The following is a 27,567-nucleotide window of genomic DNA, read 5'->3' as shown; positions in this document are numbered from 1 at the left end:
ACCATAATTGTGGTCAGGGTTTGCTTTAAGTAGTGTCTTGACCCTTTTACTAATTTAAACCAAGTTGATTAAAAACAATTGCAATATTGTTTTCGCAACAAACATGTATGCGTTGCTGTATCAAACCTTGCCGTAACATCTTATCTTATGCTCTCATGCTTTTTTTGCTTATAACTCATGATGACTGAACATCATGAAATTGTGTTTATCTTTGGATAGTAGGCTGAAACTCAGCTATTACTGAACTGAAGTAAAAAAAAAAAAAAAAATCACAATGCTTCATTGTTGAAAGACACAAAAGGAGACAATCAGTTCAGGTTTTTAGACAAACACACTTATCACACGATCCTCAACAATGGTGACAATTTTTCATACTGCAGTGCATGACGGGAGTTTTTACTAAGGTTTTACCCAGCATGCAACATTTTGTTGATTGTCACCACTGTTGAGAGTCATATGCTGGTTCTTGATGTCTGTGTGATTAATTTCTTCTCTCTGCTTTACAGCACCTCATGCAATGCTACATAAAGAGATCTAACATGACAGTCAAGGGTCAAGAGCCCCACTAAAGCAAACACTGATCTCCATTATGGTTGCATCACTTTAACCAATAAAACATCAACATCTGATCCTCTGTAATTCTCAAGAACAGCAGGTGTTCATCATTAATACACAATCATCATTTAATTAGTCACTTAATTATCTCATTAACTTTAACCCTTTGAGTACTTGGGGTATGACTTGAAGACTTGCTTGTGACTTGAAAGCCCCAACTCTGGTAAAAGATGAATGTCAGTCAATAAGCCAAAAAAGACTATCTCATGATGTCCAAATCACCATGAGTTATAAACAGAAAAAGCATAAGATTATCTGTCATTACAAGGTTGAACTCAGCAATGCATACATGTTTGTAGTGAAAACAATATTGAAATTGTTTTGAATCAAATTTCTTTGAATTAGTAAAAGGGTCAAGAGACTACCTAAAGCAAACCCTGACCACAATTATGGTGACATAGTGTTTTTTTTTTTTTCTTTTACTTTTTTTTTTTTCAGTTGAAGGCTGTGGCTAAATTCAGTTGTAGTTCTTGTGTTTCGCTTTACTTCAGTGATGTTGATTGTTAACAGCAGAAGTTCATCACTAATGCACAATAATCATTTAATTAGTCACTTAATGATCTGATTAACTTTAACCCTTTGAGGACTTGGATATGACTTGAAGACTTGCTTGTGACTTGAAAGTCCCACCTCTGCTGTCTATTAAATGCCACTCCAATTATAAGCAGGTGATGGAGATTTTAGCGGTGATCACGGAAGCAGCTTTACTGATTAGATGCGCATGATCATATCGTTCGATATATCGCCCAGCCCTACAAAATTCTAAAGCTTTTATAATGCCTACAGTAAATTAGCTGCAGTTTTGAATCTCTGGTAGTGTTTAAAATTATTATTTGAAACAGACCCAATCTTACCTTTGTTCACTCACTGTTCTCCAGCGAGTCCTTTCCGCGCTCCTCTGACATAGGCCTATTGTAGCTGAACAGCCATTCCAAACAGCTCAACACAAGTTAGCTCAACCTGGACAACAGCAATACATGTGTTTGAGAACTGTAACTGCAGGTGAATATATTGAGAAATGGTGATTTGGTATCAAACTAAACTTTCTGTATTGCAGTTTTACACAAAATTACACTCACATTTACTCATGACCAAAGAACCATAGTCCTTTTGCACACATCATGTAATCATGACCTCACGCTCACAATTTATTCTAGGCTACTAATTTCAAATGCGTCCACAATAGTTGACAACTTGAATAAATGTAGGATATTGTGTTAAGTGAACTTAAACATTCTGTTTAATCATAGCTGATATTTGTTACATTAGTTTTTACACAAAGACATACAAGCATCATTGTGCGAGTGCTTGGGTTCACTTACCTGCCTAACTTCCTTTGGAAAAAAATACTTTAGATTTTGCATCATAAATCAACAGCCTAGATGAAAAAAAAACTTAAAACTTAAAAATGTACAAGGGTCATGAACACCAGTAACGAAGTACGTGTAGAAAGGTTTCTTGCCTTTACGAATAGTCACATGGCACTCGTACATCCTTTCAGAGTCTGCTGTGCAAGTTTGTGGTTTTCCTGCGGGGCTGGCCCTATTTTTGAAACTGTTCACGTGGGTTAAACGTTTTCCATATTGCATAAAATGCTTGTATTGAAATGCTAGACATTAAGGTTTGTGAAGGCGCTCTCAAGTAGGAGATTTCCAATGTGGGTGCCTCTGAATGATTGCATATGTCTGTCTATCCGTCCATCCGTCCGTCCATCCATCCATACAGTTGTGTGAAAGTGTTGGCCCCTTCCAGAATTCTTTTTTTTTTTTTTTCTTGCATGTTTGTCACACTTGAATGTTTCAGATCATCAAACAACTTTTACTAAATATTAGTAAAAGATAACACAAGTAAACACAACATGCAGTTTTAAATGAATGTTTTATTATTAAGGCAAAACAAAATACAAAACTACAAATCTGGGTTTCTTGATTACATCAGCTTGTTACTCAAATCATGTGATCTATATATTTATGTTTTGGGACAACTGTCTTTTTTTCATTCCTCTTATTCAATGTGCAGTAACTTTGTCATAAGTGTTAGAGTCATTTAGTATTCAAAAGGAAATGTTATTTATAGTGAATTAAAATAAATAAAAAAATTAAAAAAAAATTCCACAGAGAGGATTATGTTTTTAATGTTAAAAATTAACATAACATAAACATACCTAAACAGAAAAAGACATACATGATGATTTGTGTTACAGAAAAGATTGCCTTGTGGGTTTTGCTAAATCTAAAGAAAATGAGCAACACCACATTAAAGACAAATAAAAAACAAGAATGCTATCAAAAGAAAAAAAATAAATAAATCTGTTAGTCTAAAGCTGAAGAAGAATGACTGAACTGAGAATTATGTAAAGGCAATCATCTCCATCAAACTCTGATAATATTCTACAAGACAAATACATCAGCAAAATATAAAAATAAAACAAACAAATAAACTTGACAATCACAGCTGAACACAATAGAACTGAAAAAAAGAGACCAAATAAAGATCTTTTTTGTGCATTTTACATGCACAAAAACAAGCACAGAAATAAAAAACTAGCACCACATAAATATCACAGATGTTGTTTGATGAATATAAAGAAATATCTACCAAATGTTTAAAGACTTAAATCAGTCATTGTAACATCCCTCCAGACAAACATCATATTAGTATTTTTACAAGGTTAAATGGTTTAATTAAGAGTATTTAACATAGCTTGTATCATGTACATCCATTTACAGGCATAATAGCTATAAAAACACTCAGAAGAAAGAAAAAAAAAGTCAAGCTTATACCCTTGTGCATCCTTAAGGTCTTGTTTTTGTTTTTGTTTTTTTTACTCCATTCTGACTTTTACCGTATTTGTCTTTTTTGTGTATGACTTTTTATTTATATATTTTATTTATTTAAAAAGAAAATTCTAGATAAATCTATTGTACACTAGGTACACAAATTAGTTACATTTATAGCAAAGATTATCCCCGTTAAATTATAAAATTATACAGTCTTTGTTAATAACTTTTCTTTCTGTTGGTACAACTTCAAAGCTAAATTTGTATTATTTTTCACAACATGGTGCCATCTTTTTTTAGATATCAACCTCAAATTTGGAACACAACTTTAGATTTATGATTTTGTCTTTCTAGCACTTTTTGGGTTAATGTTTTAGAAATTGTGTTGAAACCCTGTAATTGTTAAAATTGCCAAGGATCAGCAGTCATACCTAAAAGTGATCAGGCAGACCAAATAATAAGTTGTAGAGACTTGTCACTAGCTCAACCTCATTAACTGTTAAAAAGCATTAAAACGCATACAATTTCCTTTGCAAATTGCTTGTGTTGGCTGTAAATGAGCTTTTCTCTCTTTGATGTGTTTACATGCTTGCTAAAGAAAACAGAATACTTTTTTTAGGCATTGCTTTAGAGAGCTTGAACCACTGTAATTTCTGCTTGTAATATAAATTGATGCACAAGGGTTAAAGCATGTTTTAGTTCTGGTATGTGTGTGTGTGTGTGTATATATATATATATATATATATATATATATATATATACACACACACACACACACACACACACACACACACATGCATGCATGCATACATAAAGAACTGTGCTATTTAAAGTTGGTCAACCAGTGTTTTCTGTTGAAGTTGGATGACCAAGGGTAAATAGTGGTTAAAATACCAATTAACTACATAATCAAGCATAGTGTTATCTCTTTCAGGTCACATTAGTCAAATTTGCACCATCTAATTCTCAGCTGGTAAAGGTTTTTTTTTTTTTTTTTTACTGATGCCACACAAAACACATATATGGTGTATATATATATATATATATATATACATATATATATATATATATATATATATATATATATATATATATATATATATATATATATATATATATATATATATATATGGGTGGGGTATTTGTGGAAACGCAGTCCGTCCTATCAGTGGAGATATAAACAGACTGGACATAATGAATCATAAGTCAGATAAGTGCATTAATAACTTATTTTAGTGCAAAAGACTCACTGTTCTGTTTCCATCTAAATCATTTTAGAAGGTTACATAAACCTCTACATACCAATACAACTCTCTGTTCTAATGCTGTTACAATGTTGTTAACATTATTTTCATATTCTGTTCAATGTTAACTGTTGCCTTCTAATCTATTAAAAAAAAGTCATTTAATTTGCTAAAAATGCTCAATGTGTGACAATTGTACTGCTATTGGTACCGACAACTGAAATCTTTGGATCTATTTGTCAATAAATAGTTTAAGGACATCCTATCTACCTCAAATGAATGCTCTTGGGATCAGGCGGAGAATTATCATCATCATCATCATCCTCCTGTAAGAAAACATTCACAAAAGGTCAAATGAATGAGGAAGTCTGATGTCTTAGTTACACTAAATAAATAAATAAATACTCAGCAAAAAAGAAATATCTTTTTTTACATAGTTTTTTTTTTCTTTTTAATTATCCAAAAAAAACTATACAGATCTCCTTTGGAAAGAGTTTAACCCTTAAATGCATGAATGTTTCCCCAATCATTCTTACATATTCAGGTCTTTAGCGACACGGACCTATATATCTAGCACAGATGGATCTCTAACTGCTGCAATACCCAAAAAATCTCTTGATATTTTAAGAACAACTGCAGAAGATTAAAATAAAGCATATTTTGTGACCTTTTGAAACATAAAAGGGTTCAATTTGAGCAGATGATTTTACCATCGCTGTCATTCAGTATCTGTTTAATGACTTGATATTCAATATTTTGATCACTGGAAGATTATTCACCACATCCAGCCAAATGGCAGTGACATTAATGTTTCATTGCATTTAGTAATTGCTCTGCAGTAAAGCCTTTCAAACCACTTCAATTTTTGGTGATGATTTTCGTTTGGTTTATGCCTGCAGTAATTATGAGTGAGACGTCATCATTGTGTATCAAATAGTGCCACCTTGAGGAGTAATGATGTTTGGGACATATTGAGTTATCAGATATCTAAATAGTTGGCGGGAAAAAAAAATACTCTAGTCTCTAGCCACCCTACACACTTTTACAACATCAAAAAAATGTTTTAAAAATTGGCACTATTTTATATTTTACCTTTTTTTTGTTATATCGTTTATAATGAATAGATTGAGGAATATTAAGAAAGTTGATGTCTAATTTTTTTAAAAAATTAAGGAGGGAGAGAGAATGATGTCCCGGGTCGCTTAAGACCCAAGTTATGCACTTAATGGTTAAACAATGTTTTTCGTGCTAGATCGATGAGCATTAACAGTTTCTGCATGCATTTGTGAAACAGTTCCTAAGTGAAAGTGGAATGATGTTTCTTTTCATTTTACTAGAGACCTGGAATTGGAACAGTAGTTTATGGAAAGGTTTTTATACCCTAATAATTTAGCAGAACATGTTAAACTGCTTCAGATGGTCATCTTCTTTAGTATAAACTAAGCATTATTTCATTTCAACATCACACCTAGAATTCTTGAAATGATGCACTGGTGTTTTCTAATAAGTCAATCGCTCTGTGACAAAGATTGCACATTGTGTTGTTAATATAATTATTTAGTTATTGGTGTTTTTAAATGTTTTGGCATTGCCTCACTGGTAAATATCTAGTTCTGTGGTGTTAAAAATAAATACAAGATGACTATTTTACAGTGCACGTTTTGTTTCAGTCAACAATAAAAACCGAAAACAGTTTGCACAGTATATTTCACATATATTTTGTTAAATTTGCTGTTTGTAATACATACATTCTGTGGTACTGCTGTACGTCTCCTGCAGCGATAGTAAACCACACCAGCAGCTACAGCCACAGCCACCAGAAGAATAACAGCAACAAATATTCCTGCGACAGCAGCTGAAGACAGATCTGAATCTGGAACAGCTAAACACATGAATGAAAATAAATCCCATATTAAGCAATATCTTTGAATGATATTTACTGTTCATGGTGTGTGTGTGTGTGTGTTCACTACTGTGTCTGTGCACCTGGATGGATTAAATGCATAACACAAATTCAGAGTATGGATCAACATACTTAGCCACACGTCACTTTCACTTTCTACTTCGGTCATCAGTTGTATGACACCGATTAAACTGATAAGTGGCACCTTCTGTTGTGTCTAGCATGTTTTCAGAATCACAACACGCTCAGCTCAAAAGGAAGCAGCATGACTCATAAGGAAACTGGCTGGTATTATAACGTATCCCTAAAATCCAAGGGAAATGATGGTTGATTAACAAGTGTGATTGTAAGGCTAAAATTGAAATTTCCTGTAAACTTATCCCTCAATTTTGCTTGGTTGATTTGAATATTTTTCCAGGATCAACATGTTGCCCTTACTGAAATCACATTCAAAACTAAACAGCCCACAGTCCAAAACCCAACACATATCAGGCTGCAAAGATTTGTCTTATTTTCTTTCAATTCCTCAAAGGAAAATGCATTGATTGACTAAGTTATTTACTCACCAGTGACAGAAACACTGAATCTCTTCACTGTGGTGATGCTGAAGCTGCTATCGCTGCTGCTGACCTGTAGTTTATATTCTCCAGAGTCTGTGTTTCTGGTGTCTGTGATGATCAGAGATTCAGTCTGATGATCCAGCTTCAGTCTGTCTCCGAATCTCTTTTTACACTGAGCATCTGTACAGATCTTACTCTGATCTCCAGTGATTTCAGTCTGATTAAAATACCATGTCATCACATCATTTGGGTGTTTTATTACACCAGAGTCTAAAGTGACAGATTCTCCCTCCTTCATTTCATGTAGTTCAGTAGCAGGAACCTCTGAAACACAAACCAACAGCCGATGGAGGATTTTTTATTTTAAGCTGCATTTAAACACTCATTAAAATGACTCACCAGTGACAGAAACACTGAAGATCTTTTCACTGTCATTGCTGCTTATGATTTTCAGTTTATAAAGTCCAGAGTCAGTGTTTGTGGTGTTCATGATGGTCAGAGATCCAGTCTGATTGTCTAGTTTCAGTCTGTCTCTGAATCTCTCAGTCCCTTCATTACACTGAACACCAGTACAGATAAAACTGAGATCTCCAGTGATTTGAGCGATGCGAGTGTCACCGAAATACCATTTAATATCTTCTTGTTGGTTTGTTTTAACACCAGTGTGTAGAGTGACTGAATCTCCCATCTTCAGAGATACTGATACTTTATCAAATGCAACTGAAGAAGAAATACAAGCAAAATATACATTAGTGCTGTAAAAGTGTTGTAAAAATTAACAGAGAGAAATATGTCTGGATTCATAATGTAACAGGCAAACAAACAGCAGATGAGACTCACACATTCACTCATTATACAAACACACACACACTTATCATGGTGGATCTTATATAACACAATCCACTTCCTGATTCATTATTTAACTTCACTTCCCTCTACATATAGGCCTATTTGAACATTCAATTAATAAAACGTTTTCATAGACTCATAATTAATATTACATAGATGACTAGTAACTACAAGAATACATTAAATCATTATTTTACACCGCATAAAGTGCCGTGTTTTCTACATTTTAGAAACATGTTTTAGTCCTTAACCTCCCACGTAAATAACGTGTATACGAAACATTATGAATTTGGCAGAGGCTTTCACCCAAAGCAACTCACATTAGGCTACATCCAAGCTACTGGATCAGTTTACGCACTGATAAGAAATGTCAACTTTTTACTTAAGTTAGCCTGCTTGTTTATACCCAGATGCGTTGCATGAAAAATTACACAATTTTCACGTAAATTAAACTGTTCCACTGCCATAGAATCGTTTTTGTTTTTGTTGTTGTTAATGGTTTTTCACTGAACATAGATTTCTGTGAACAGTGTTAGGCTGTTTTAAACCAAACCATTACTGGAACAATAAGAAGTGGCGAATAGGCCTAGATCACATAAGAGGAAAAGGGGAGATTGTAATGAATAAAATCTCACCATGGTAGGGTAAAAACAAAATCACTGCGAGTGCATTAAAAATAACCGTCATTATCACTTTCCCTCTGAAAACGAATACGAATTCTTATTAATAAGTGTTCGTCCGCGTTAACAGCGGCTCCAGCAAAGCGAAAGCGGAATCTCCACATGGAAGTAGCGTGATGACGTAATGAACGTCACTGGATTATTGTAATTTGCATTAAAAAAAAAGGTGCTTTTCGTCCTGTTCCGATAGTAAAATATCGTATTAATTATATTATGACAATAGTGGGTTATTACAGCGTTTTTATCCTAACCCGTCAGGAGATTATTAATTGATTGTTTATTACTTTAATAACTCAACAAGGTAAAGTGTGTGTGTGTATAAATATATCAAAATGATCAAAAGTGCAAGTGCAATACAAAATCCATTGCATGAAGACCTTAGCATATTAAACGGGTGTGAGTGAATGGGTTAAAATAATATGTGCTACAATGCTGAATTCTTCAATAAAACAAAATCTAAGTCATGTTTATATAGCCCTTCATATAATACAGATTATTTTAAAGCAGCTTTAAATTGATAACAGAGAGATGATGGATTTTGGGTGTTGTTCAGATGAAGCTGTTGTGGAAATAGTCTTCCCCTCATTGCAAATTCAGATGCCAGGTGCAGGTCCACCATCTGGTCTGGATCTGGCTCACTGTGACCTTGGGATAAGGATGAGACAGACAAATATTACTTATTAATATTACAAGTACATGGGTTGTTCAAAATCAAATAAATCCTGGATGGCTTGAGGATGAGTAAATTGTGTATATATAAAGCATTACACCATGTTTTATTGTCATCAACTTCCAGTCTAAATGAATGATGTGTATGCATGGTTAATTCTAAGTGGACACATTATTTTATTTGATTGAGAGGTTAATAAAAAAAGCAACACATCAGTAAATGTGTTTCACTTACAAGGTGAAATCAACAATTCTGAAGTAAACCAACCACAGCAGATTTCAGTTTGACTCAGAGGATGTGCTGCAAGAATAACAATGTGAGACAAAATATAGTATTAACTTTTTGTTGTGTTTTCCCCATACACAATAACACAGAAAATCAACATTTGAAAAATGCTTAGTATTAAATAATATAATGAAAAACGTTTCTACTACAAAGTCTTAATAAGTGCTAGAACAACACTTATATGTAACTATAAATATTTTAAGTGCCTGAAAAACGGTTCACACACCAGCTATTATATATATATATATATATATATATATATATATATATATATATATATATATATATATATATATATATATATATATATCAGTAACATTCCTTACAAAAGTTAAATTAGAAGTTTTTATTATGTAAATGACTTAGTAGCTTCAGACACTGTGGGATATGTTTGACAATGACAACGACATGCATTGAAGTTTCACAAAATTAAAACAATTATTGTAAATTATGGGATTTTTCACCTCGCCCAGAGGTCAAAAATATTGTACGTATACGACAATTATCGTATGTCTGGCATCATTGTAACAATGCATTTTCAGTAATCCGAACACAATGATCAGCCGTTTACATAATAATACATAAATGTTGCCTGGCTATGCGTTTCAACTGCGATTTTCGCTTATTATTTTGTCACATTACATCACTTTTGACTTTTTTCAATGAAGTTAAAAAGGTTATTGCTTTTACTATTATATTAAATGATTAGATCATCCATAATAATAATAATCTACTCACCGTAATAATTCTGCATGCGTTCTGTTAGGCAGAATGACACCCTGTCTCCGTTTACCTTTTTTTGCCATACAGTGAAAGTGAATGGAAGTCACTAACTTTGTGCACGACACCGGGAGAAGGAGAGTCAAGTCTTTATCATCTCGGGTTATTACTGTAGATTTCCGTGTTTGTCGTGGTCGGAGAGGAAGTGGTGCCTTACGACCTATTTTTATACGGTCTATGCCTATGACGCGTATCCTTTAAACAAAAAAAAAAAAAAAAAAAAAAAAAAAATCGTGCTGTGTTATTTGTGTGCCTGTGTGTGTGTGTGTGTGTGTTTGTGTTTGTGTACGGTGTACTTGTTTATGCTACACTGTGGGGACCAAATATCCCAAAAAGGATAGTAAACCTGACATATTTGACATTGTGGGGACCGGCCTGCGGTCCCTATGAGAAAAAATAATAATAATAATAATCAAAATAGTAAATTATGTTTATCTGAAAGTGTAACAACACAAAATGGTTTACTTTAAGGGGGTTTAGGGTTAGGGACGTCACGTGTGTGTGAAACTATTGAATTAGCAGGTTTCTTGCTGACTGTATTTTGTATTTTTCTTTGCAGAAATCAAAGGAGCAGCCTGTGTATGCAAAGGTCACTAAAACATGATGATTAAAACAGAATGTCCTAGAGAGCTCATATGGGCCCTGACACCTTTTAGTTCATATTTATTCTCTGACATTTGTTTATTCTCTGCTGTTTGTGCCAACTTTTTTTCTGTAAGCACATTCCTAAGTTGTATTCAGTGTTGGGAAGGTTACTTTGAAAATGTAATAGGTTACAGATGACAAGTTACCCTATTTTAAATGTAATAAATAGGTAGTTAATTATTTCATAACCTTCTTTTTTAAAACTAATGTTACTGATTACATGTGATTACTTTTTGATTACTTTTTTTTAACAGTTAATTATTTTTAGACATTTAAAGCAGGCAGGGTTAACCTTAGTGCACTTAACACAGATTACTGACTGGATCACAACAGTAAGAAGACTTAGATGTTGCTGTTTTCATAGTCACCGCAGTTTATAATAATATATAATAACAACAACAACAGAATCAAACACAGATTACTTCAGTTTTTTTTAAATAAAATATCTTTATAATTATAATTTCTTTTCAAGTGTCGCAAAAAAAAAAAAAAAAAAAACAGCAGCTAAAACAGCATTACAGCACCATGCAACAGGTGACTGTGTCATGTGACATAATACGTAATGTGAAAATTGTGCTTTTCATTGGATTGTCCGCCGGTTCCCGCCTCCTTCTTCCCATGATCATGGAGTTTATGTTGTTAGAATAATCAAATGTAAATGATCAGGTTACATCACCAGATATAAGGCTGTACTCAGTACTGCAAAGGAATATAATGTGAATCCTTAAGCTTTAAACTTTAGAAATTAAACGGCATATATGTAAAGATGGGTATACCTCATCCGTTAAATCCATGATTTATCTTTCCATCTAATTGATGGCCGTCAGCGGTTGGGTAGAAGACAACAAATCCCATCATTCCATGCTCCTTCTTAGCGCCATCAAACCACACGATTGTGATTGTTTTGGTAGTGCACCCTCTCATGGCAGGTCCTACAACCTGTACCTTTAAGTTTACTTTTATAAAGTGTACTTATTGCGGAAATAATATACTTGAAGAGAACACACAAATGCAAATTAACTGTTATTTTCGCTGCTTAAGTACATTGTATTTGTAATTAATTTAAAATGTATCACATTTTAAAGTTATATTAAATGCAATAAGTTCAACTTTTGAGTGATTTTTTTTAACAATTTAAGTGGCACTTTTTAGTACTTTTTAGTATTTCATATCTTTATATGTACAATTATATGTTCCTTATTGCTTCTAGTGTCTTTAAAATATGCTTAAAGTGTACTATTAATGTATTAACATGCAATTAATGTGAACTAAAATAAACTTTAATGTTAGTTAACAATACACTTAAGTGTGAATTAAATGTAATGTTTTTGACCACATAAATGCATATTATTTGTAATTAATTTCAAATATATTACAATTTAAAATTACATTAATTGCAATTAGTTTAAATTTTGAATGATACTTCTGGACCACTTAAGTGGGATATATTTTATATGTGATTTGAATTATGGTAAATATGTATTTCTGAATAAGCAATTAATGTGAACTAAAATATACTTCAATGTCATATATCTCTGGCAATGAAGTTGAAATTTAGTATATTAAATAATAATAATAATAACCTCTTAATAACCTAGTTATAATCAAAGCAAAAAACAAAACGGTAAACCCTCTACATTTATTGAAAAAAATCAATCTCTAAAACAAATACACAAAAATGTTTTTTGCTGCTGCACAAGAAAAACCCAACACTATACGGTTACAACACTTCAACTCACTTATTAGAAAGAGTCTGGAGAACAATGCTAATTTCACCATCATGGAAAACATCTTTCTGTAAGACGTGTAAACCGGTTTCCTCAACGGGGACCTACAAATGTCCTCAAGGTCAAAATTTACTGGTATTACTAGTTATTTGGTCGCCATAACTTATAGGATTACTAGCACACAAACGACACGCATTTAATACAAAACAAAAGACAGAAAATTATCAATCCATGTACAACAATTGAAATATGAGACCTTATTGTAAAACATTACCAAAGTGTGTTACTTGTACCCCTGGTTTCACAGACAAGGCTTAAGACCAGCCCCAGACCAAAATGTAATTCTGAGTTGTTTCAACTGATAGAAACTTGCACTTGATCCTTAAAAATACAAGTGCCTTTGTTTTGTCTCAAGATGCACACCAGTAATGTTTTTTTTCTAAGGCATGTCAAGGAAAAATTACCTATTATTACCTATTATAGTCCTTATTATATATAGATCCTGGCTTAGTCTAAGCCCTGTCTGTGAAACCACACAGTTGAGTGAAAGCAACAGACACAGTTGCGGCCTAAAGTTGTTTATATACACCTTGCAGTATCAGCAAAATGTTAATAATTTAAGCAGTAAGAGGGTATCGAGGTAGAATCATTAAAAAAAATACAATTACTATTCTGATGAAGCAGTATATTCTGCAAGGTGTGTGTAAACTTTTGACAACATCTGCATTACCTAAGAGCTGAATTTACATTATCAGGGCAACATGGTGGTAGAATGCTGGGAAATGTTCCTTCAGATTTCCCATAAACAGCAGAATTCCTGATCACACCATCTTCACTGGGCTTAAAAAATAGATTACATTTTTACAAACATTCATTATTCCAACTTTACAGGGAATAAATATAGCACTTTTAGCTTGTCGTGTGTGATCAGGGTGAGCTAACTAGACAAAAATTCATTAAAAACAAACTAACATCACCTCTTCAGTACTGGTCTGTGTCTCCACACTGTATCTCCAGTAACAAAACTGTACTGATCCTGCAAAAATGAATAACTCCAGATAAGTGGAAACATATTACAACACAAGCAGTAACAGAACATCTAGCTCTTCAAATGCAAAAAGAAACAGAAAAACAGCATTATTTCTAGAGGTGGCTGATATATTGAATATTACTGGTCATTATAATATCGATTATGTACATTAAATATTACAAGATCAGATCTCTGAATTTTGTTCAGTAGCGCCAATTTTTTTAGTCCACCAATATCAGAATGCAGTCAGAGATAAATTATGTCATTAATTCAACCTCCTGAGTTCATATAGCAAGAACTGACGTGTTATGGCGAAAGCCACACAAATGGTAAGACTAAATTAAGGATAAAGAAAATGAATATGAAGATATACTTACTTGACTCATCGTATGCAGTATAATGTCTCATCTATAATCATCCAAACGTGATGCGCTCTGCTGTCCTCTTCTTGTTTGTTTCCTCCCTCACACTAGGGGTGGGCGGATCGATCTAAATAGTATACAATTGTAATTGAATCGATATTTTAATTTAAATATCTCTCCTCTATGTTCATTATACTTTGTTCGTGTCTTCTACCTCTACAATCCGGAGCAAACGCTGCTTTCACATCCTGGTCCACTTTGCTACTCCTCCCCCTCCTGCTGCTCTGCTGTGATTCGTTGTTGTGTCATCACGTGACTCGCTGACGCAACGCGCCGAGGAGCAGCGGAGCGAACAGAGAGAGCGAAGCTGCCTGATAGCACGTTGAATGAGAGATCAGGATGGCCCAGAGGAAGAGAGGAAGAGAAGCGTTGTGTGGAGCTATATTACGGCACTAAATGATAATACTGCAACTTGTGATTCATGTAAAAAGAGTATTCGATACTGTGGCAAAACTACAAACCTATACAAACACTTAAAAACACATGACAAGGAAAATGCTGAGCTACAAAAACGAAGAAATGAGGAGGGAAATCCATCCTTACACAGTTTTTTATTTTATTTTTTAAGTAAAAAGTGTCGTATTGGTATCGGTATAAGCAATACTGACCCTATATGTATTTGGTATCGGATCGATACCAAATTTTGCAGTATCGCCCACCACTACCTCACACACCGCAATTACACAAACATGGCGCATGGCACACATTTTTCAAAAACTGGTGAAGTAGTGCGCCCTGCGCCGTCATGACGTAATATTTTGGCGCAAGCGCATTAAACAAAAGAGACACTGCGTGGTTACCTATTATTTCAAGCTTTCCATTTCTACTCAAGTTCAAGTTGTTCTAATCTGTTGGTTAAACTCATTCACCTAACTAAAAGTTATTTTTACAGTGCAATTTAGCCTATATTAGAAACCAAATGTAGGCTATTTGAATCCAAATTAATTTGGTTTAGATTCGTTAAACTTTTGCTTGTAATTAATGCACTTAAATGTAATGATATCGAAAATATTCTGTACACAGTTTTAAATTATGGTACTATTACATACAAATACAGTATTTTTAGAAAATGTTATGTAGAAAATGTAATTAATAGATTTCAGAGCAGGAGCTGGTGATACAAATTTCAACAATTCAAAGTTTTATTGGAGTATACTGTATAAGAAAGTGTATTGAAGTTTATGTTTATTAATTGAATTAATGCACATAGTAGGCTATATATTACAGTCTAAATAGTAATACATTTAAAACACATTAACAAATGTAATTTTGGAAAAAACACAAGTTGAAATTAAAATCAATTATTTTACATGTGCTTTAGTATACTGATAAATATATAAAAATAAGTGTAATTGATTAAAATACAATAAAATCATAATTATATAAAATGTATGTTTAAGTAGCCTAATACTTAAATACATATTATCATAAAGTGCACTTAAGTATGTTAAGACCTATTGTCATTAAAGTGTAATCTCTTTAAGTACACTTAAGTGGCCTTTAATTTAAATTATACGATATTATGTGCAAATGCACTTTTAAAAAAGTAGCCTATACTTTTAAGATTGGAAGTACACAAAAAGTACACTTTTAATACAATTAAGCTTCTTTTTCACAAGGGTACATTAAGTGTACATTTGACAGATTAACCACACTTCTGAACTAACAATTGAATTAGGCGGACATATCTCACAACCACATTAATGACCTGTATATGACGACTCCAGGTATACATATTTGGTTAACAGCGCTTATGTTTACATAAACTATCGGGACCGCGGGTCTTCTGCGTATCTGACTAATCTTATATAGCCCTTAAACTCGACAAATCATCTTAATCCGCATTAAAAACACTATACAAGATAAACACACACTTACTTTAGGTAAATAACGCACAAAACTTCGACAGGAATCATGAGGAAAAAATCCACACGAACTGTCTCTTTCTGACCGAGCAAAAACAAAGCTAAAACGTTGTATTTGAACAGTCATCTGCAGTGACGAGACTGTCCCTTCGCCTGATCGGTGCATGATAACTACGGTGGCCTGGATGCTTGCTAACCTGGATGCCTAAGAGTGCCCAGCAGATGGAGCAGTTGACTTTACTCTACTACAGCTTTAGTAAACAAAATATGTCTTCTGACAAGTTCTAGTAAAATAAATAAATCCAATATTCCTAGACGAAAGATTATGGTATATTTTTATTAGATATATACACCAATGAACCATTACATTATAGCCACCTAATAACCTGCAGGACCTCCTTTAAGAGGCAAAACAGTAAGCATGCATCTAGGAATTGATTTGACTTGATTGACAAGGAGGCGATTCCTGTGTATCTTATCATAATGTCAACAACTGGTCCTCCAGTTCCTCTACATTGCAGGATGGTGATGATGTAGCACCCCTTTTCCAAGTTGAACAACAAAAGTTCTATTGGGTTCATGTCAGGTGATTTTGTAAGCCAAGGCATTGACATAAATTCACCATCATGTTCCTCAAACCACTGTTTGATGATTCCGGCAGTGCGGCATGGTGCATTATCTTATAATGTAATGTTGGTAAAGCCCAAAGTATTCTTAATTTTTCACGAGTACACAAGGAACAGCGTACAGTGAGTGTGATGCAAATTTTGTACTGTGTATGCAAAATCTTATTTTTGTAACCGCACACACTTTGTACATGCAGGTTGCACATGTGCATTGAATTTTGCATTAATCAGTTGTTCCACAAGGTGGTAACACTGTCCCGGGTCGGTGATTCACAGTAAAAACCTAAAGAGACGGAACAACAATATAGCGGAAACTGCAACAACAACAGATAGCGGCATTGACAAGCGTTAGTGAGCGAGATAGAATGGGATAGCATAGGATTTGGTTTAAAAGTGTTCCAAAATATTTGTTATCAGTCATGAATTATGGAGAAAAATAGATCAGACACTGGACATGGATGAAGCTTCAAGAGCTCATGGTTCGACTGCCTGCATTCACCCAAAAATCAAATGGCGTGTACTTTGAAAGGCTACATGCTTGACTGTATGCATACGTTAGCATACGTGTACAACAACAAAGTATAATTTGGCATTGATGGCCATCAAGGAACACAGTTGTCATGAATGGGTGAACTTGGTACGCAGTGATTATCATAACCTTACAGCTTTAAGATATTAGGATATTGGGGCCTTAAATGGCCAAAGAAAACATTCTTCACAGCATAACACCACTACTGCTGCTGGGTTGTGTCCACACAACAGTGTATCCAAGGTGCAGTAGCCTCTGTCAGTAATCGGCTTAGAAATCCTGATTCATCAGACCAGGCCATTTTCTTCCAATTTTGATGATCTTGGGCCCATTTCATGCGTTGCTGGCGATGGTGTGAGGGTTAGTAAGAATTGGACCATAAAGTTTCTTTTTTTTTTCATTTCATTTAGATTAATTCTGTAAATATTAGCAGCACAGGAAAAAAAAAACTTGTTACCTTTAATTTTTCACTGACGTGTTTTTTCCACCCAATGGATCAAATTTAGAAAACTAACCACAGCTGGTTTAAGATCGACTCAAAAGATAAACATCAGTAAAGCCAGTACTGTGAGAACGTAACATGGTTTTAAATTTATTTTCTGGGTTTTTCTATTCATTTTTGAATAAATAAACATAGTTTTAAAATCACAGTGTTCCACAATTCAAACAATATTGTTCTACTTTTAGACCTTTCGCACAGTCAAGTAACTGCCCCCTCAAAAGAAAAGCTGCCATTGAGGCAGTAACATGAACCCTTCACGTTTTTATAAAAATGTATGATATCTTTATCCATTAAAACCAGTAAAAATCTTAATAAGGGTAAAATGAACTATAACATTATATCATGTGCAAATGCAGGATGTGAACTAGGAGGGTCGAACAGAGTCAGGGGAGGATTCACACAACACTTTAACAGTTCTTCTCACACACTGAACCACTGAAGAAAATGTTTCACAAGTTTGTCTTGTTCTGTTTGTTCTGCTGGAGTCTGACTGGTAAGTTACAATATATATATATATATATATATATATATATATATATATATATTTTTTTTTTTTTTTTTTTTTTTTTTTTTTGGTCATTTAGGTGTAAATTTGAATTTGAATATTTTCATCTGCTGCTATGTACTGAAAAAAAAAACAAATGAATATTGAATATAATATACAAGATCTTGTAACCATACATTCAGGTCTCTTTTGGAGTCAGGAGCTTTACATTAAAGTTTCCAGGTCGGGAAAAGGTCATGAAAAATAAGGGAAATCCCTACAGCGAACTGAAATGTTCAGAAAGTGTGAACTTATATATGTATATATATATATATATATATATATATATATATATGTGTGTGTGTGTGTGTGTGTGTGTGTGTGTGTGTGTACTACCGCATCTATCATAAACTTATACAACATGGAAACTCACTGGTCAAAATGTGCAGAAACCTTATAGTGCATAGAAGACTACCCATTGATCTTTCATTAAATATATATATATATATATATATATATATATATATATATATATATATATATATATATATATATATATATATATATATATATATATATATATATATGTATAATAAAAGATGTATATGTATGTTTAGCACAATTAAAACTTTACTTTCAATCTGCAATAATTATCATGTATTTATCGTCAATAAATTATGAAACTTTAATCGCTGATTGTCCTCAACAAGGTATTTGATGTGTATATACAGTGTATTGCTGTGTAGTTAAAGTTACATTTTTGAAACAGATCAATCTTGTGGTAGAACTGTAGCATCAGACTACTATGAAGGGGGTCAGGGGGTCTTCTGTTTCATAAATTATGTTGCCATATACTCTATTAATTGCTATTTTAAACATATTTCCAGCAATCTGTAAATGCTGCTTCAGTGTTTTCTCAGTCTGTCTGATTCTAACACTCACTGTACTGATAACAGTAGCGGGTTTCTGCTGCTGCTCTCAACTTCACTCAACTTTGTGTAAGTGAAGCTGATTTCAGGATCTGTAAACCATCAGAGGATTTAATCCATGTCACATCTGTTCATCAGGTGTGTTTGGTGAATCAGTGTCAGTGACGGAGGGAGATACAGTCACTCTGAACACTGATCTTACTCAAATACATGAAGGTTATTACATACTGTGGAAATATGCAGCGGGAAAGTCTAAAATTGCTACAATGACCAAAAATAAGCAAAACATCTCATCTGATGTTCCTGATGGGAGATTCAGAGACAGACTGAAGCTGGACAGTAAAACTGGATCTCTGACCATCACAAACATCACAACTCAACACACTGGAGAATATGAAGTAGAGATGAGTGGAGCTAAACTGTTATCAAAAACATTCAATGTTTCTGTCTTTGGTGAGTAGAGATCATTTGTTGAGATGAAAGAAACATACAGTGACCGTTAACACACTGAACACTCACTCAACACAAAATTAACAGATTCACTACAATTATGAGATCTAGAGAATTGTGTTTCATACTCATTCTTTCACGTTTTCAGTTCATCTTCCTGTTCCTGTCATCAGCAGTAACTCTTCAAACTGTTCATCATCATCTTCATCTTCATCACAGCAGAATTGTTCATTGTTGTGTTCAGTGGTGAATGTGAGTCATGTGACTCTCTCCTGGTACAAAGGAAACAGTTTATTGTCCAGCATCAGTGTGTCTGATCTCAGCATCAGTCTCTCTCTACCTCTGGAGGTGGAATATCAGGAGAAAAACAGCTACAGCTGTGTGATCAACAATCCCATCACAAACCAGACCACACATCTGGACATTACTGAACTCTGTCAGACATGTGCAGGTACAGAAGAACTGATATTAGTGTTTATTTACTGAGCTGATTTCTGTAGATCAGACTGATTAAATCACTTACATTAATCACAGTCTCTCTTTTACTCTTCATCAGTTCCTCCAGACTCTGTTTCTCTGATAGTGCTGATCTCTGCAGCTGCTGCTGGATCTCTGTTGATTGTAGCTGCAGTTGGGATCTTCTGCATCTGCAAAAAACACAGAAAAACTGGCAAGTATAATTTTCTCTTTATAAACAAGTTAAATAAGAAATAATTATGTAATAATATGTTATAAATTTTTTACCCAACGGATAGCCAAATGTTGTAATTTAATTGAAAGTATTCTCATACTTTTCATTGTATTATAAATGTAGATTTGTGTATACTGACACTGAGCATCGTTCTTCATCGTTCTCATCAAAAAAAAAAAAAAAAAAAAAAAGAATACTCATAAAAAAGAAAAAGAAAAGAAAAACTATGAATCTAGGAAAAAAATTAAAAGATGTGGCTGGTGCTCTGAAATTCATATGAATGATAATTTTTGTTGTGCTTGTAGAACTTGAGAAGTGCTGATTAAATAGAAAGAGTGTAAAAAACTTTGCTTTGTCAAACATGACATTTGTGTTTGATATATGTATAAATGAATGTGTAATTTGTGTTTCTCTCTAAATGTAATGACTAACACTATTTTAGGATCTATTTGTGTGTGAAAAAAGATATAGGCCTAATGGCTAATTAAAATAGTTGATTTAGAAAATAGCCATTTTTTTATCTTTAAGTGTTACTTCTGTGTTAAATTTGAAAGCCCTGATAATAACACAGAAGCTGTGAAGAACCAGATCTAATAAGAGGTTTGTGGTTTTAATGCATCTGTCATTGTTAAAACAGTTGAGACTTGTGAAGAAGAGATCACTTACGCCGAGACGGCATTCTACAAAAGAAACGCACAGAAAACGGTAAGAAAAGTTTTTGTTAATTTCTTGAGTATCTGTATAATTGGTAACAGTTTACAATAAGGTGTCATAAGTTAACATTAGTAAATGTATTGACTAAAATAAACAAACAGTGGACAATTAATATGTTACAGTATTTATTAAAAGTACAGTTGTTCACTGTTAGTTCACAGTGCATTTACTAATGTTAACAAACAACTTTTGTTTTAATAATGCATTAGGAAATGTTTAATTTGATATTAAATAAGATAAAAAATGCTGTAGAAGTATTGTTCATTATCAGTACATGTCAACTAAAGTAGTTAAGCAATGTTAACTAATAAGCCTTACTGTAAACTGTTACCTTATAATTTAAGAAGAGAGTCTGATGTAGATCAGTGTACACTTTTGATTTTGTCTGGCTAATATTTAAGTCAATTTCCACAAAAAAAATAAAATAATAATAATAAGTAAAAATAAGCATGTTCTGGTAAATCACAGAAATTATGACATACTAAATTGAAAGTCGATTTATTAGAAATTAGAAAATCAATAACAAAGTGTAAATAATGAGATTAACAAGTTCAAATTCTAATTGAAAATTCTGAAATTATGACAAGTAATTTTAACTTGCATATATATCATTATATAACTAATTTTGAATTTTTAATCACATAATACATTTTTACTGTGATGTCACTTTTTTATATAATTTACAAGGGCATTATTTTTTTTTTTTTTTTATCCCTTATTGTCACCTTAACTACTTTCTGTTGGTCAGTATATTGTCCCAGAAATAATTGTGGTATTTGTCATTTTAAGACCATGCTATGCCACTAAATAAGAAAAACAACCATAGAAAAACAACAACCATAAACAATTAATAAACAGCACAAGCAGAATTCAAAAATGTGAAATCGCATTTGTAAGGAACACACTATAGGGCCTCAAATGATGCCTTATTTTCACCTGTCCGCATTTTACAAATATTGTGCAAGACCTCAGGCAATAATGAGCTTTCATAGCGTAATAATCTATCACAAAACCACATGTGTTTAAGACTTGGTGCTACTACTACTACTACAAAAAATATATATATATATATATTATTATCATTATTATTATGTTATACTTTTTTTTTTTTTTACAGAAAGCTGAAGAGGAGAGTCATGTGGTATATGCACCAATCAAAATCAGATGATGATCAAACTTTAATATTGTTCTAAGAACAAAACTCTTATTGTCTTATGATTTTCATTGGGAATCTCCTGCCATTACTTCAGACACTGTGGTCTTATGGATGAACATTTTCACTGCAGCTTTTCATGTTTGCAAAACATAGATGCAAACTATCCATCCAGAGGTGATAAAGTAAACTCTGCTGTGGTACGGATTATTTATATCTGTACAGAAATGTGGTTTGATCTGTGCATCAGAATGTGTCTACTGCTGGATGCTTGCATTTGATGTCAGTTTGTTAGTGTGTGTCTGAGGTGTTAAAAGTGTCTGTTTGCATGTGTATCTGTTCAAGTGTGTGTCTAAGGTGTCAACAATACATCTGTGTGAGTGTGAGTCGTGCGAGTGTGTCGTGCGATTGTGTCTGAGGTGTCAATAGTGTGACTGTGAGTGTGTATGAGGTGTCAATAATAGTCTGTCAGTGTGAGTGTGTCTGAGGTGTCAGTCTGTGTCACTTCTGCTCTACAGGGAAGCCAATTTACTTAAAAATATTAAAGTCATTAAAGGAATCATGACATAGATTTATTTTTTATCATTTTAAAATGTTCCTTTCCAAACCTTTCTCAGGAACAGCCTGTTTTTAAGGGGCGGGTCCTTTAGGCTTCTCAGTAATCAGCCGCTGTTATGATTGGCTAACATCACTGCATAGAAAAAAAAACATTATCAATGCCCCCTCACGATTACATGTTTTGAGTGTTTTGACAACATATTCAAAAAAACTGTCATTTCCAGACATAGCATGATGAAATCATTTATGCAGTCACATCTAGTACAGCTTCATCCTTCAACAAATGTTTCTAATGAATGAATATAATATACAAGTTTCCCCTTTTTGAACGGAATTTGTGAAATAAATCAATGTTTTGATGATATTCTAATTATATGACCAGCACCTGTATATATTATTATAAACATTTTTTTTTTTCAATAGCATAACAGGACTTGGACTTCTGTCCATAGGTAAAACAATGGTTGAAATTTAAAGTGTCAGATTAAGATAATAACCAGATCTCACCTTAAGTTTTCAATGATAATTGTAAAGATCAGACAAATGCTGACAGCTCAAGATATCTGCTCCAGTTCCAGCTGAGGATCAGGAAACACAACATGAGTGATGGAGTGTTATCCAACGATACAACTCGTCCTTTTCATTTTAGTAGCAAAAACCAATATCGAATACAGGTTAGTGTGCGAGTAATGGTTAATGTTAGTTCATACTCTAGTGTGCTCTGAGTGGGTGGCTGTTTACTGGTCAAAAAACACCACATAACTAATATGATAAAGTCTGTGTCATATTATTGTCTTTAGATATGTTTCCGGTCCCTCTTTGGTCATTGTTCGCTGAGAGTGACTTTTCACCTGATTCATCGCCCAGCAGTTATAGGTCCCTTTAAATAGCAGCACATCTCTCCTCAGCAACATAAAGAAACACAGGACTGAAACATTTCATTAAAATTAATAAATGATAAATAGGCTACACCAGCGTTCATTTCGAAGAGAGACAAAAGCGCTACATATGAGATGCCGATTTATGAAATCGCGCAAAACAGTTTTTCAGTCAAACAAAGAGCATCAAACGTGTCGAGGATTTCATGCTACATGATAATAAAACATTAATACACGTGTGCAGTGATACTAAATAACCCTCTCTGTTGTTTATTACACCCGCAACAGCACTAGCATCCGTTCAGATTCATTTGTATTTTTATTTATGTGTGTCTGCAAAACGCTTGTTGTTGCGTTTTACATAAATACCATCCCGCATCAAGTGTATGTGTCTTCCCCTAATGTGTCTGCAACCTAAAAACCGTTAGAGAAATCAGATAAACACAACACAACCACAGAAACGAAACTAATAAACTGTTGACCACTAGAAGACGAGTTTCCATTTCTTCTTCTTCTTCTGTTTATTGGCGGTTGGCACATTTCCGCCTCCAACTGGTATGGAGTGTGAACAAGAACGTCTACAAATCCGAAGCATGTTGTTTTAAATATACTATCAATTAGGTTCTCTAAGGTATTGAAACAATTAATTAACAATAAAACACCTATACTCTGACTCCTGCAGATCGGTAACTTCTTTCTTGTGATAGTAAATCACAGCAGCAGCTGCAGATACAAGCAGCACCAGAGCAGCAGCACTTCCTGCAGCATACATATATATGTATTGACCTGATCATTGTCTCCACCAGTAATGCAATGATATTAAGCCCAAGTGAAAGAAATGAAGGCCATTCATCAAAGGTAGGGCACATAAAAGTGGACTTTACTGCAGCCTCAAGAGGGAAATCATGAGAGCTTAGGGTTCTGCTGCACACACAAGATGCCTATAGGTCTCCACCTACTGGAGTAAGATTGTTACCAGCAGAAAGAGCCACTGAATCAGTGAGCAATATTGTGTTATTCATTGCATCTTTTACTGCACTTGAGTAACATTATATTAAATCATATTAGACATATATCTGATATTAGATTATATTAGACACTGTATTAGACATCTCTGCCAAATTACAAGACTACACATTTTGAATGATTACTAAACAAAATTAATAATACTGTGGTTTTATTGCAAAAAAAAAAGGCAATGACTGCTAAAAGAAGATAATTTAATAATTGATTTTACATGACAAATTCTTATTAAATCAATGAATGCAACCTTGGTAAACAGAAGTTTCTTGACAGTTTCCCATTTGTATTTTAATGAATTAATTGTATTTGTCTGTAAAACTGTGCCAAGGAGGGAAGGCAGACAGGAGGTCAATAACAGCAGAAAAATAAGAAGCCCCTCACCTAAGATCTAAACATACATCAAACAAATGGCCATTTTCCCAACGCTAAATGTCTAACAACAGTTCACATCAGATGTTTTAAAGGGACAGTTCACTCTTTAATTACTCACCTTCATGTCCTTCCAAACCTGTAAGACTTTTCTTCATTTTCGGAACACTAATTAAAATATTATTTATGAAGCTACAAAAATACTTTTTGTGAGCAAAGACTACAGCTAAAATAACTACTTTATTCAACAATTCTTCTCCCCCGAGTCTGCCTCCATTATGGAGAGTACCATGTTTTCCTCTGAACAAAAACAAGGCTCAGTGCATGCTTGTTCTACTTCAGCAGCACCACATGCATGCATTGTTTACATGCAGATCAAAGCATGCACATCTGTTGTGGTACTCTCCAAAATGGCGTTACTCTCCAAATTGTGCTACGAAGATGAACAAATGTCTTGCAGGATTGGAACATCATGAGGGTGATTAATTCATGACAGAATTGTAATTCCTAAGCCTTTAAGTAAACCAACTGAAACAGGTTTCAATTTGACCCAAAAAACTGAGCTGCTAATGCCCGACATCAAACTTTCAGAAAAAAAAAATAGACAAAAGCTTTCCCTCGGATACCTTTTAAATCTTTCTAATAAGTACCTTTCACATAATGTACATTTATCTACTAATATGTCAAATTTATGATACCAATATGTACCTTTGATGTACTAATATGGCCTCTTACAGTACATATGAAGTCTTACATTTTGTAAGGGACAGCTTTTGCACCTTTCTGAGAATGCAGTAAGGCTGTAGACAGTCTTTGACATTTGCAATAACTTAATGATCCATTAGATTTATTTGATCATTAAATTTAGGTTGATAATCCATTTTTCTACTTGTTCATATTTTCCACAGTGAAGTACTAGTGAAGTACTACACTTCAGAAACTATCACGTTCAGTTTTTTGCTCTTGCATAATAGCAAATGTGCCAGGGTGCAAGCACAACTGGCTTAAAGGGATGGAAGACGAGACTCTGATTGGTTTATTGGACGTAAAGCCCAAAACACACCCATGACTCATTATATAGGTTCAGCCCTCTTGGACCATGCACCTGGCATGCCGACCGTTTTTTTCACAAACCAGAAGAACATATATAAGATTAAGAAAAAATAGTAGCGTGGGCAACCTCTGTTGTGGGAGGATTCACACACCAGGTTCAATGTTATCAGCAGACAGTCTTATTAGATCAGAGTTTTAGCTGAATTAATATGAAAATGTTTCACACATTTTTGGGTTTGAGGGTGCTTTTACACTTGCATTTTTGGTGCGCACTTGGGTTCGACTGACATCAAAGTTCATCCAAACTAGTCTGCACACCTGAAAACCGTATCTAAGTCCGCTTAAAACTCCTGTGAACTCCAGTACGGTAAGCTGGTAATATGAATGCTATTGTATCCAGTGTTGGGGTTAGGTATGTAATCAGATTACATTTTTCAAATAAATAGTAAAGTGTTTTCCTGCTTAATGACTGACAAGTCTCTTGTCCACATACTTTGAGAAATCAGTAGTACAGAGGCGTTGTGTGTGCTGTGACAGCATGATGTAGGTCTAGACTAAATGGGAATGTGCATTAATTCATCCCACTCTCAAAAAAAAGAAGTATTAGTTACTTTTTTAGGGAGTAACGCAATATTGTAATGCATTACTATTAAAAGAAACATTCCCTAACACTGATTGTATCGAATTGGTAAGTGAACTGCTATTAATGACATATTGTTTGATAAAATGTGTGTTTGTTTTTGTGTTTCACTCACTTTTCTGAGGAGTGTGATTGATGCGCTGCAAGCAGAGAGCTGTTTATCTTATTTCTGCTAGCCTTCTGCGTTTAGAGAATTTGCAGTACTTTGATAGAACAGATATAAGTGTCATTATGTACTGAAGCTTTGAAAACAAAACAAATGATTCAAAAACATAAATACATAAAAGTGATAAGAGCAATGTTATGCATTTTGCAACTTATATTTTGCTACCCCTGCCACATGATGTGGTCAGCAGATCTTATGGGAATATTACCACCCCGTAATCTAATTTCCACCCACGGTGCCGCAATTCTGTTTTTACAAGTGACAACAGTGTACCAGTTCTAATGCCATGGTGAAATTTCGAGCAAGGCATGCTAACTGTTCTGTCTTAGTTTCAACTGATGAGCACATAACACTGTTTAAAGTCCTAGCCTGAGAGGAGACAAGAGAGCAGTGGATTTATTTACTAAATATTATGCTGCTCACTTTCCGAGTGGCAGTCGCTTTCTGTGCACATGCTTCGGAAGCTTAAACTGATGTGGATTTAAAATGCATGATTTCAGTGTGATACACTTAATAATCAAAACCAATGTTTTTTATTTTTTATTTTTTTTATTGTCATTTATTTGTATTTCCTTTTTTTTTTTTTTTTGGCAAAATATCTGAGGTACCAGAGCATATAGGCATAGCCCTATTACTGGAAAAGGGGCTGGGGAGAAGCAGCTCATTTGCATTTATAGAGACATACACAAAAACAGCCTGTTTCTGCTTCCACTCAAAATTGGCATTTTCAGAAATACATAATAAATG

The 27,567-nt window shown here is 33.8% G+C and overlaps 1 protein-coding gene and 2 long non-coding RNA genes across 7 annotated transcripts in view; all 3 read right to left on the bottom strand.

Moving 5' to 3' along the window:
• Nucleotides 1–4,531: 4,531 nt before the first annotated feature.
• Nucleotides 4,532–10,529, bottom strand: LOC113039424 (uncharacterized). The gene is made up of 7 exons (XM_026197327.1): nt 10,325–10,529; nt 9,536–9,601; nt 8,587–9,276; nt 7,502–7,822; nt 7,109–7,426; nt 6,388–6,521; nt 4,532–4,965 (listed from the first exon to the last, which is right to left on the bottom strand). Exons 3-7 carry the CDS (start codon nt 8,636–8,638, stop codon nt 4,906–4,908), a joined length of 885 nt encoding a protein of 294 aa, XP_026053112.1. The 5' UTR covers nt 8,639–9,276; nt 9,536–9,601; nt 10,325–10,529; the 3' UTR covers nt 4,532–4,905.
• Nucleotides 10,530–12,646: 2,117 nt separating this feature from the next.
• LOC113039440 (uncharacterized) lies at nt 12,647–16,212 on the bottom strand. The gene is made up of 4 exons (XR_003275001.1): nt 16,069–16,212; nt 14,345–14,501; nt 14,146–14,257; nt 12,647–13,774 (listed from the first exon to the last, which is right to left on the bottom strand). It is a non-coding gene; the product is annotated as an uncharacterized LOC113039440 (long non-coding RNA).
• A 2,601-nt stretch (nt 16,213–18,813) lies between these two features.
• LOC113039434 (uncharacterized) overlaps nt 18,814–27,567 on the bottom strand; it is a 32,405-nt gene continuing 23,651 nt past the window's right edge. For 4 of the 5 annotated variants that reach the window (XR_003274989.1, XR_003274987.1, XR_003274992.1 and 1 more), the window contains exon 7: nt 18,814–19,847. This is a non-coding gene — a long non-coding RNA (uncharacterized LOC113039434). Of the gene's footprint in view, nt 19,848–19,998; nt 20,003–27,567 lie in introns of all 5 variants that reach the window. The other variant, XR_003274988.1, reaches the window with a different exon arrangement.

This window comes from Carassius auratus, chromosome 22 (assembly GCF_003368295.1).
Source record: "Carassius auratus strain Wakin chromosome 22, ASM336829v1, whole genome shotgun sequence".
Lineage (NCBI taxonomy): Eukaryota > Metazoa > Chordata > Actinopteri > Cypriniformes > Cyprinidae > Carassius > Carassius auratus.
Note: the sequence above shows the minus strand (reverse complement) of the source record. Positions and strands in the feature narration are given on the sequence as shown.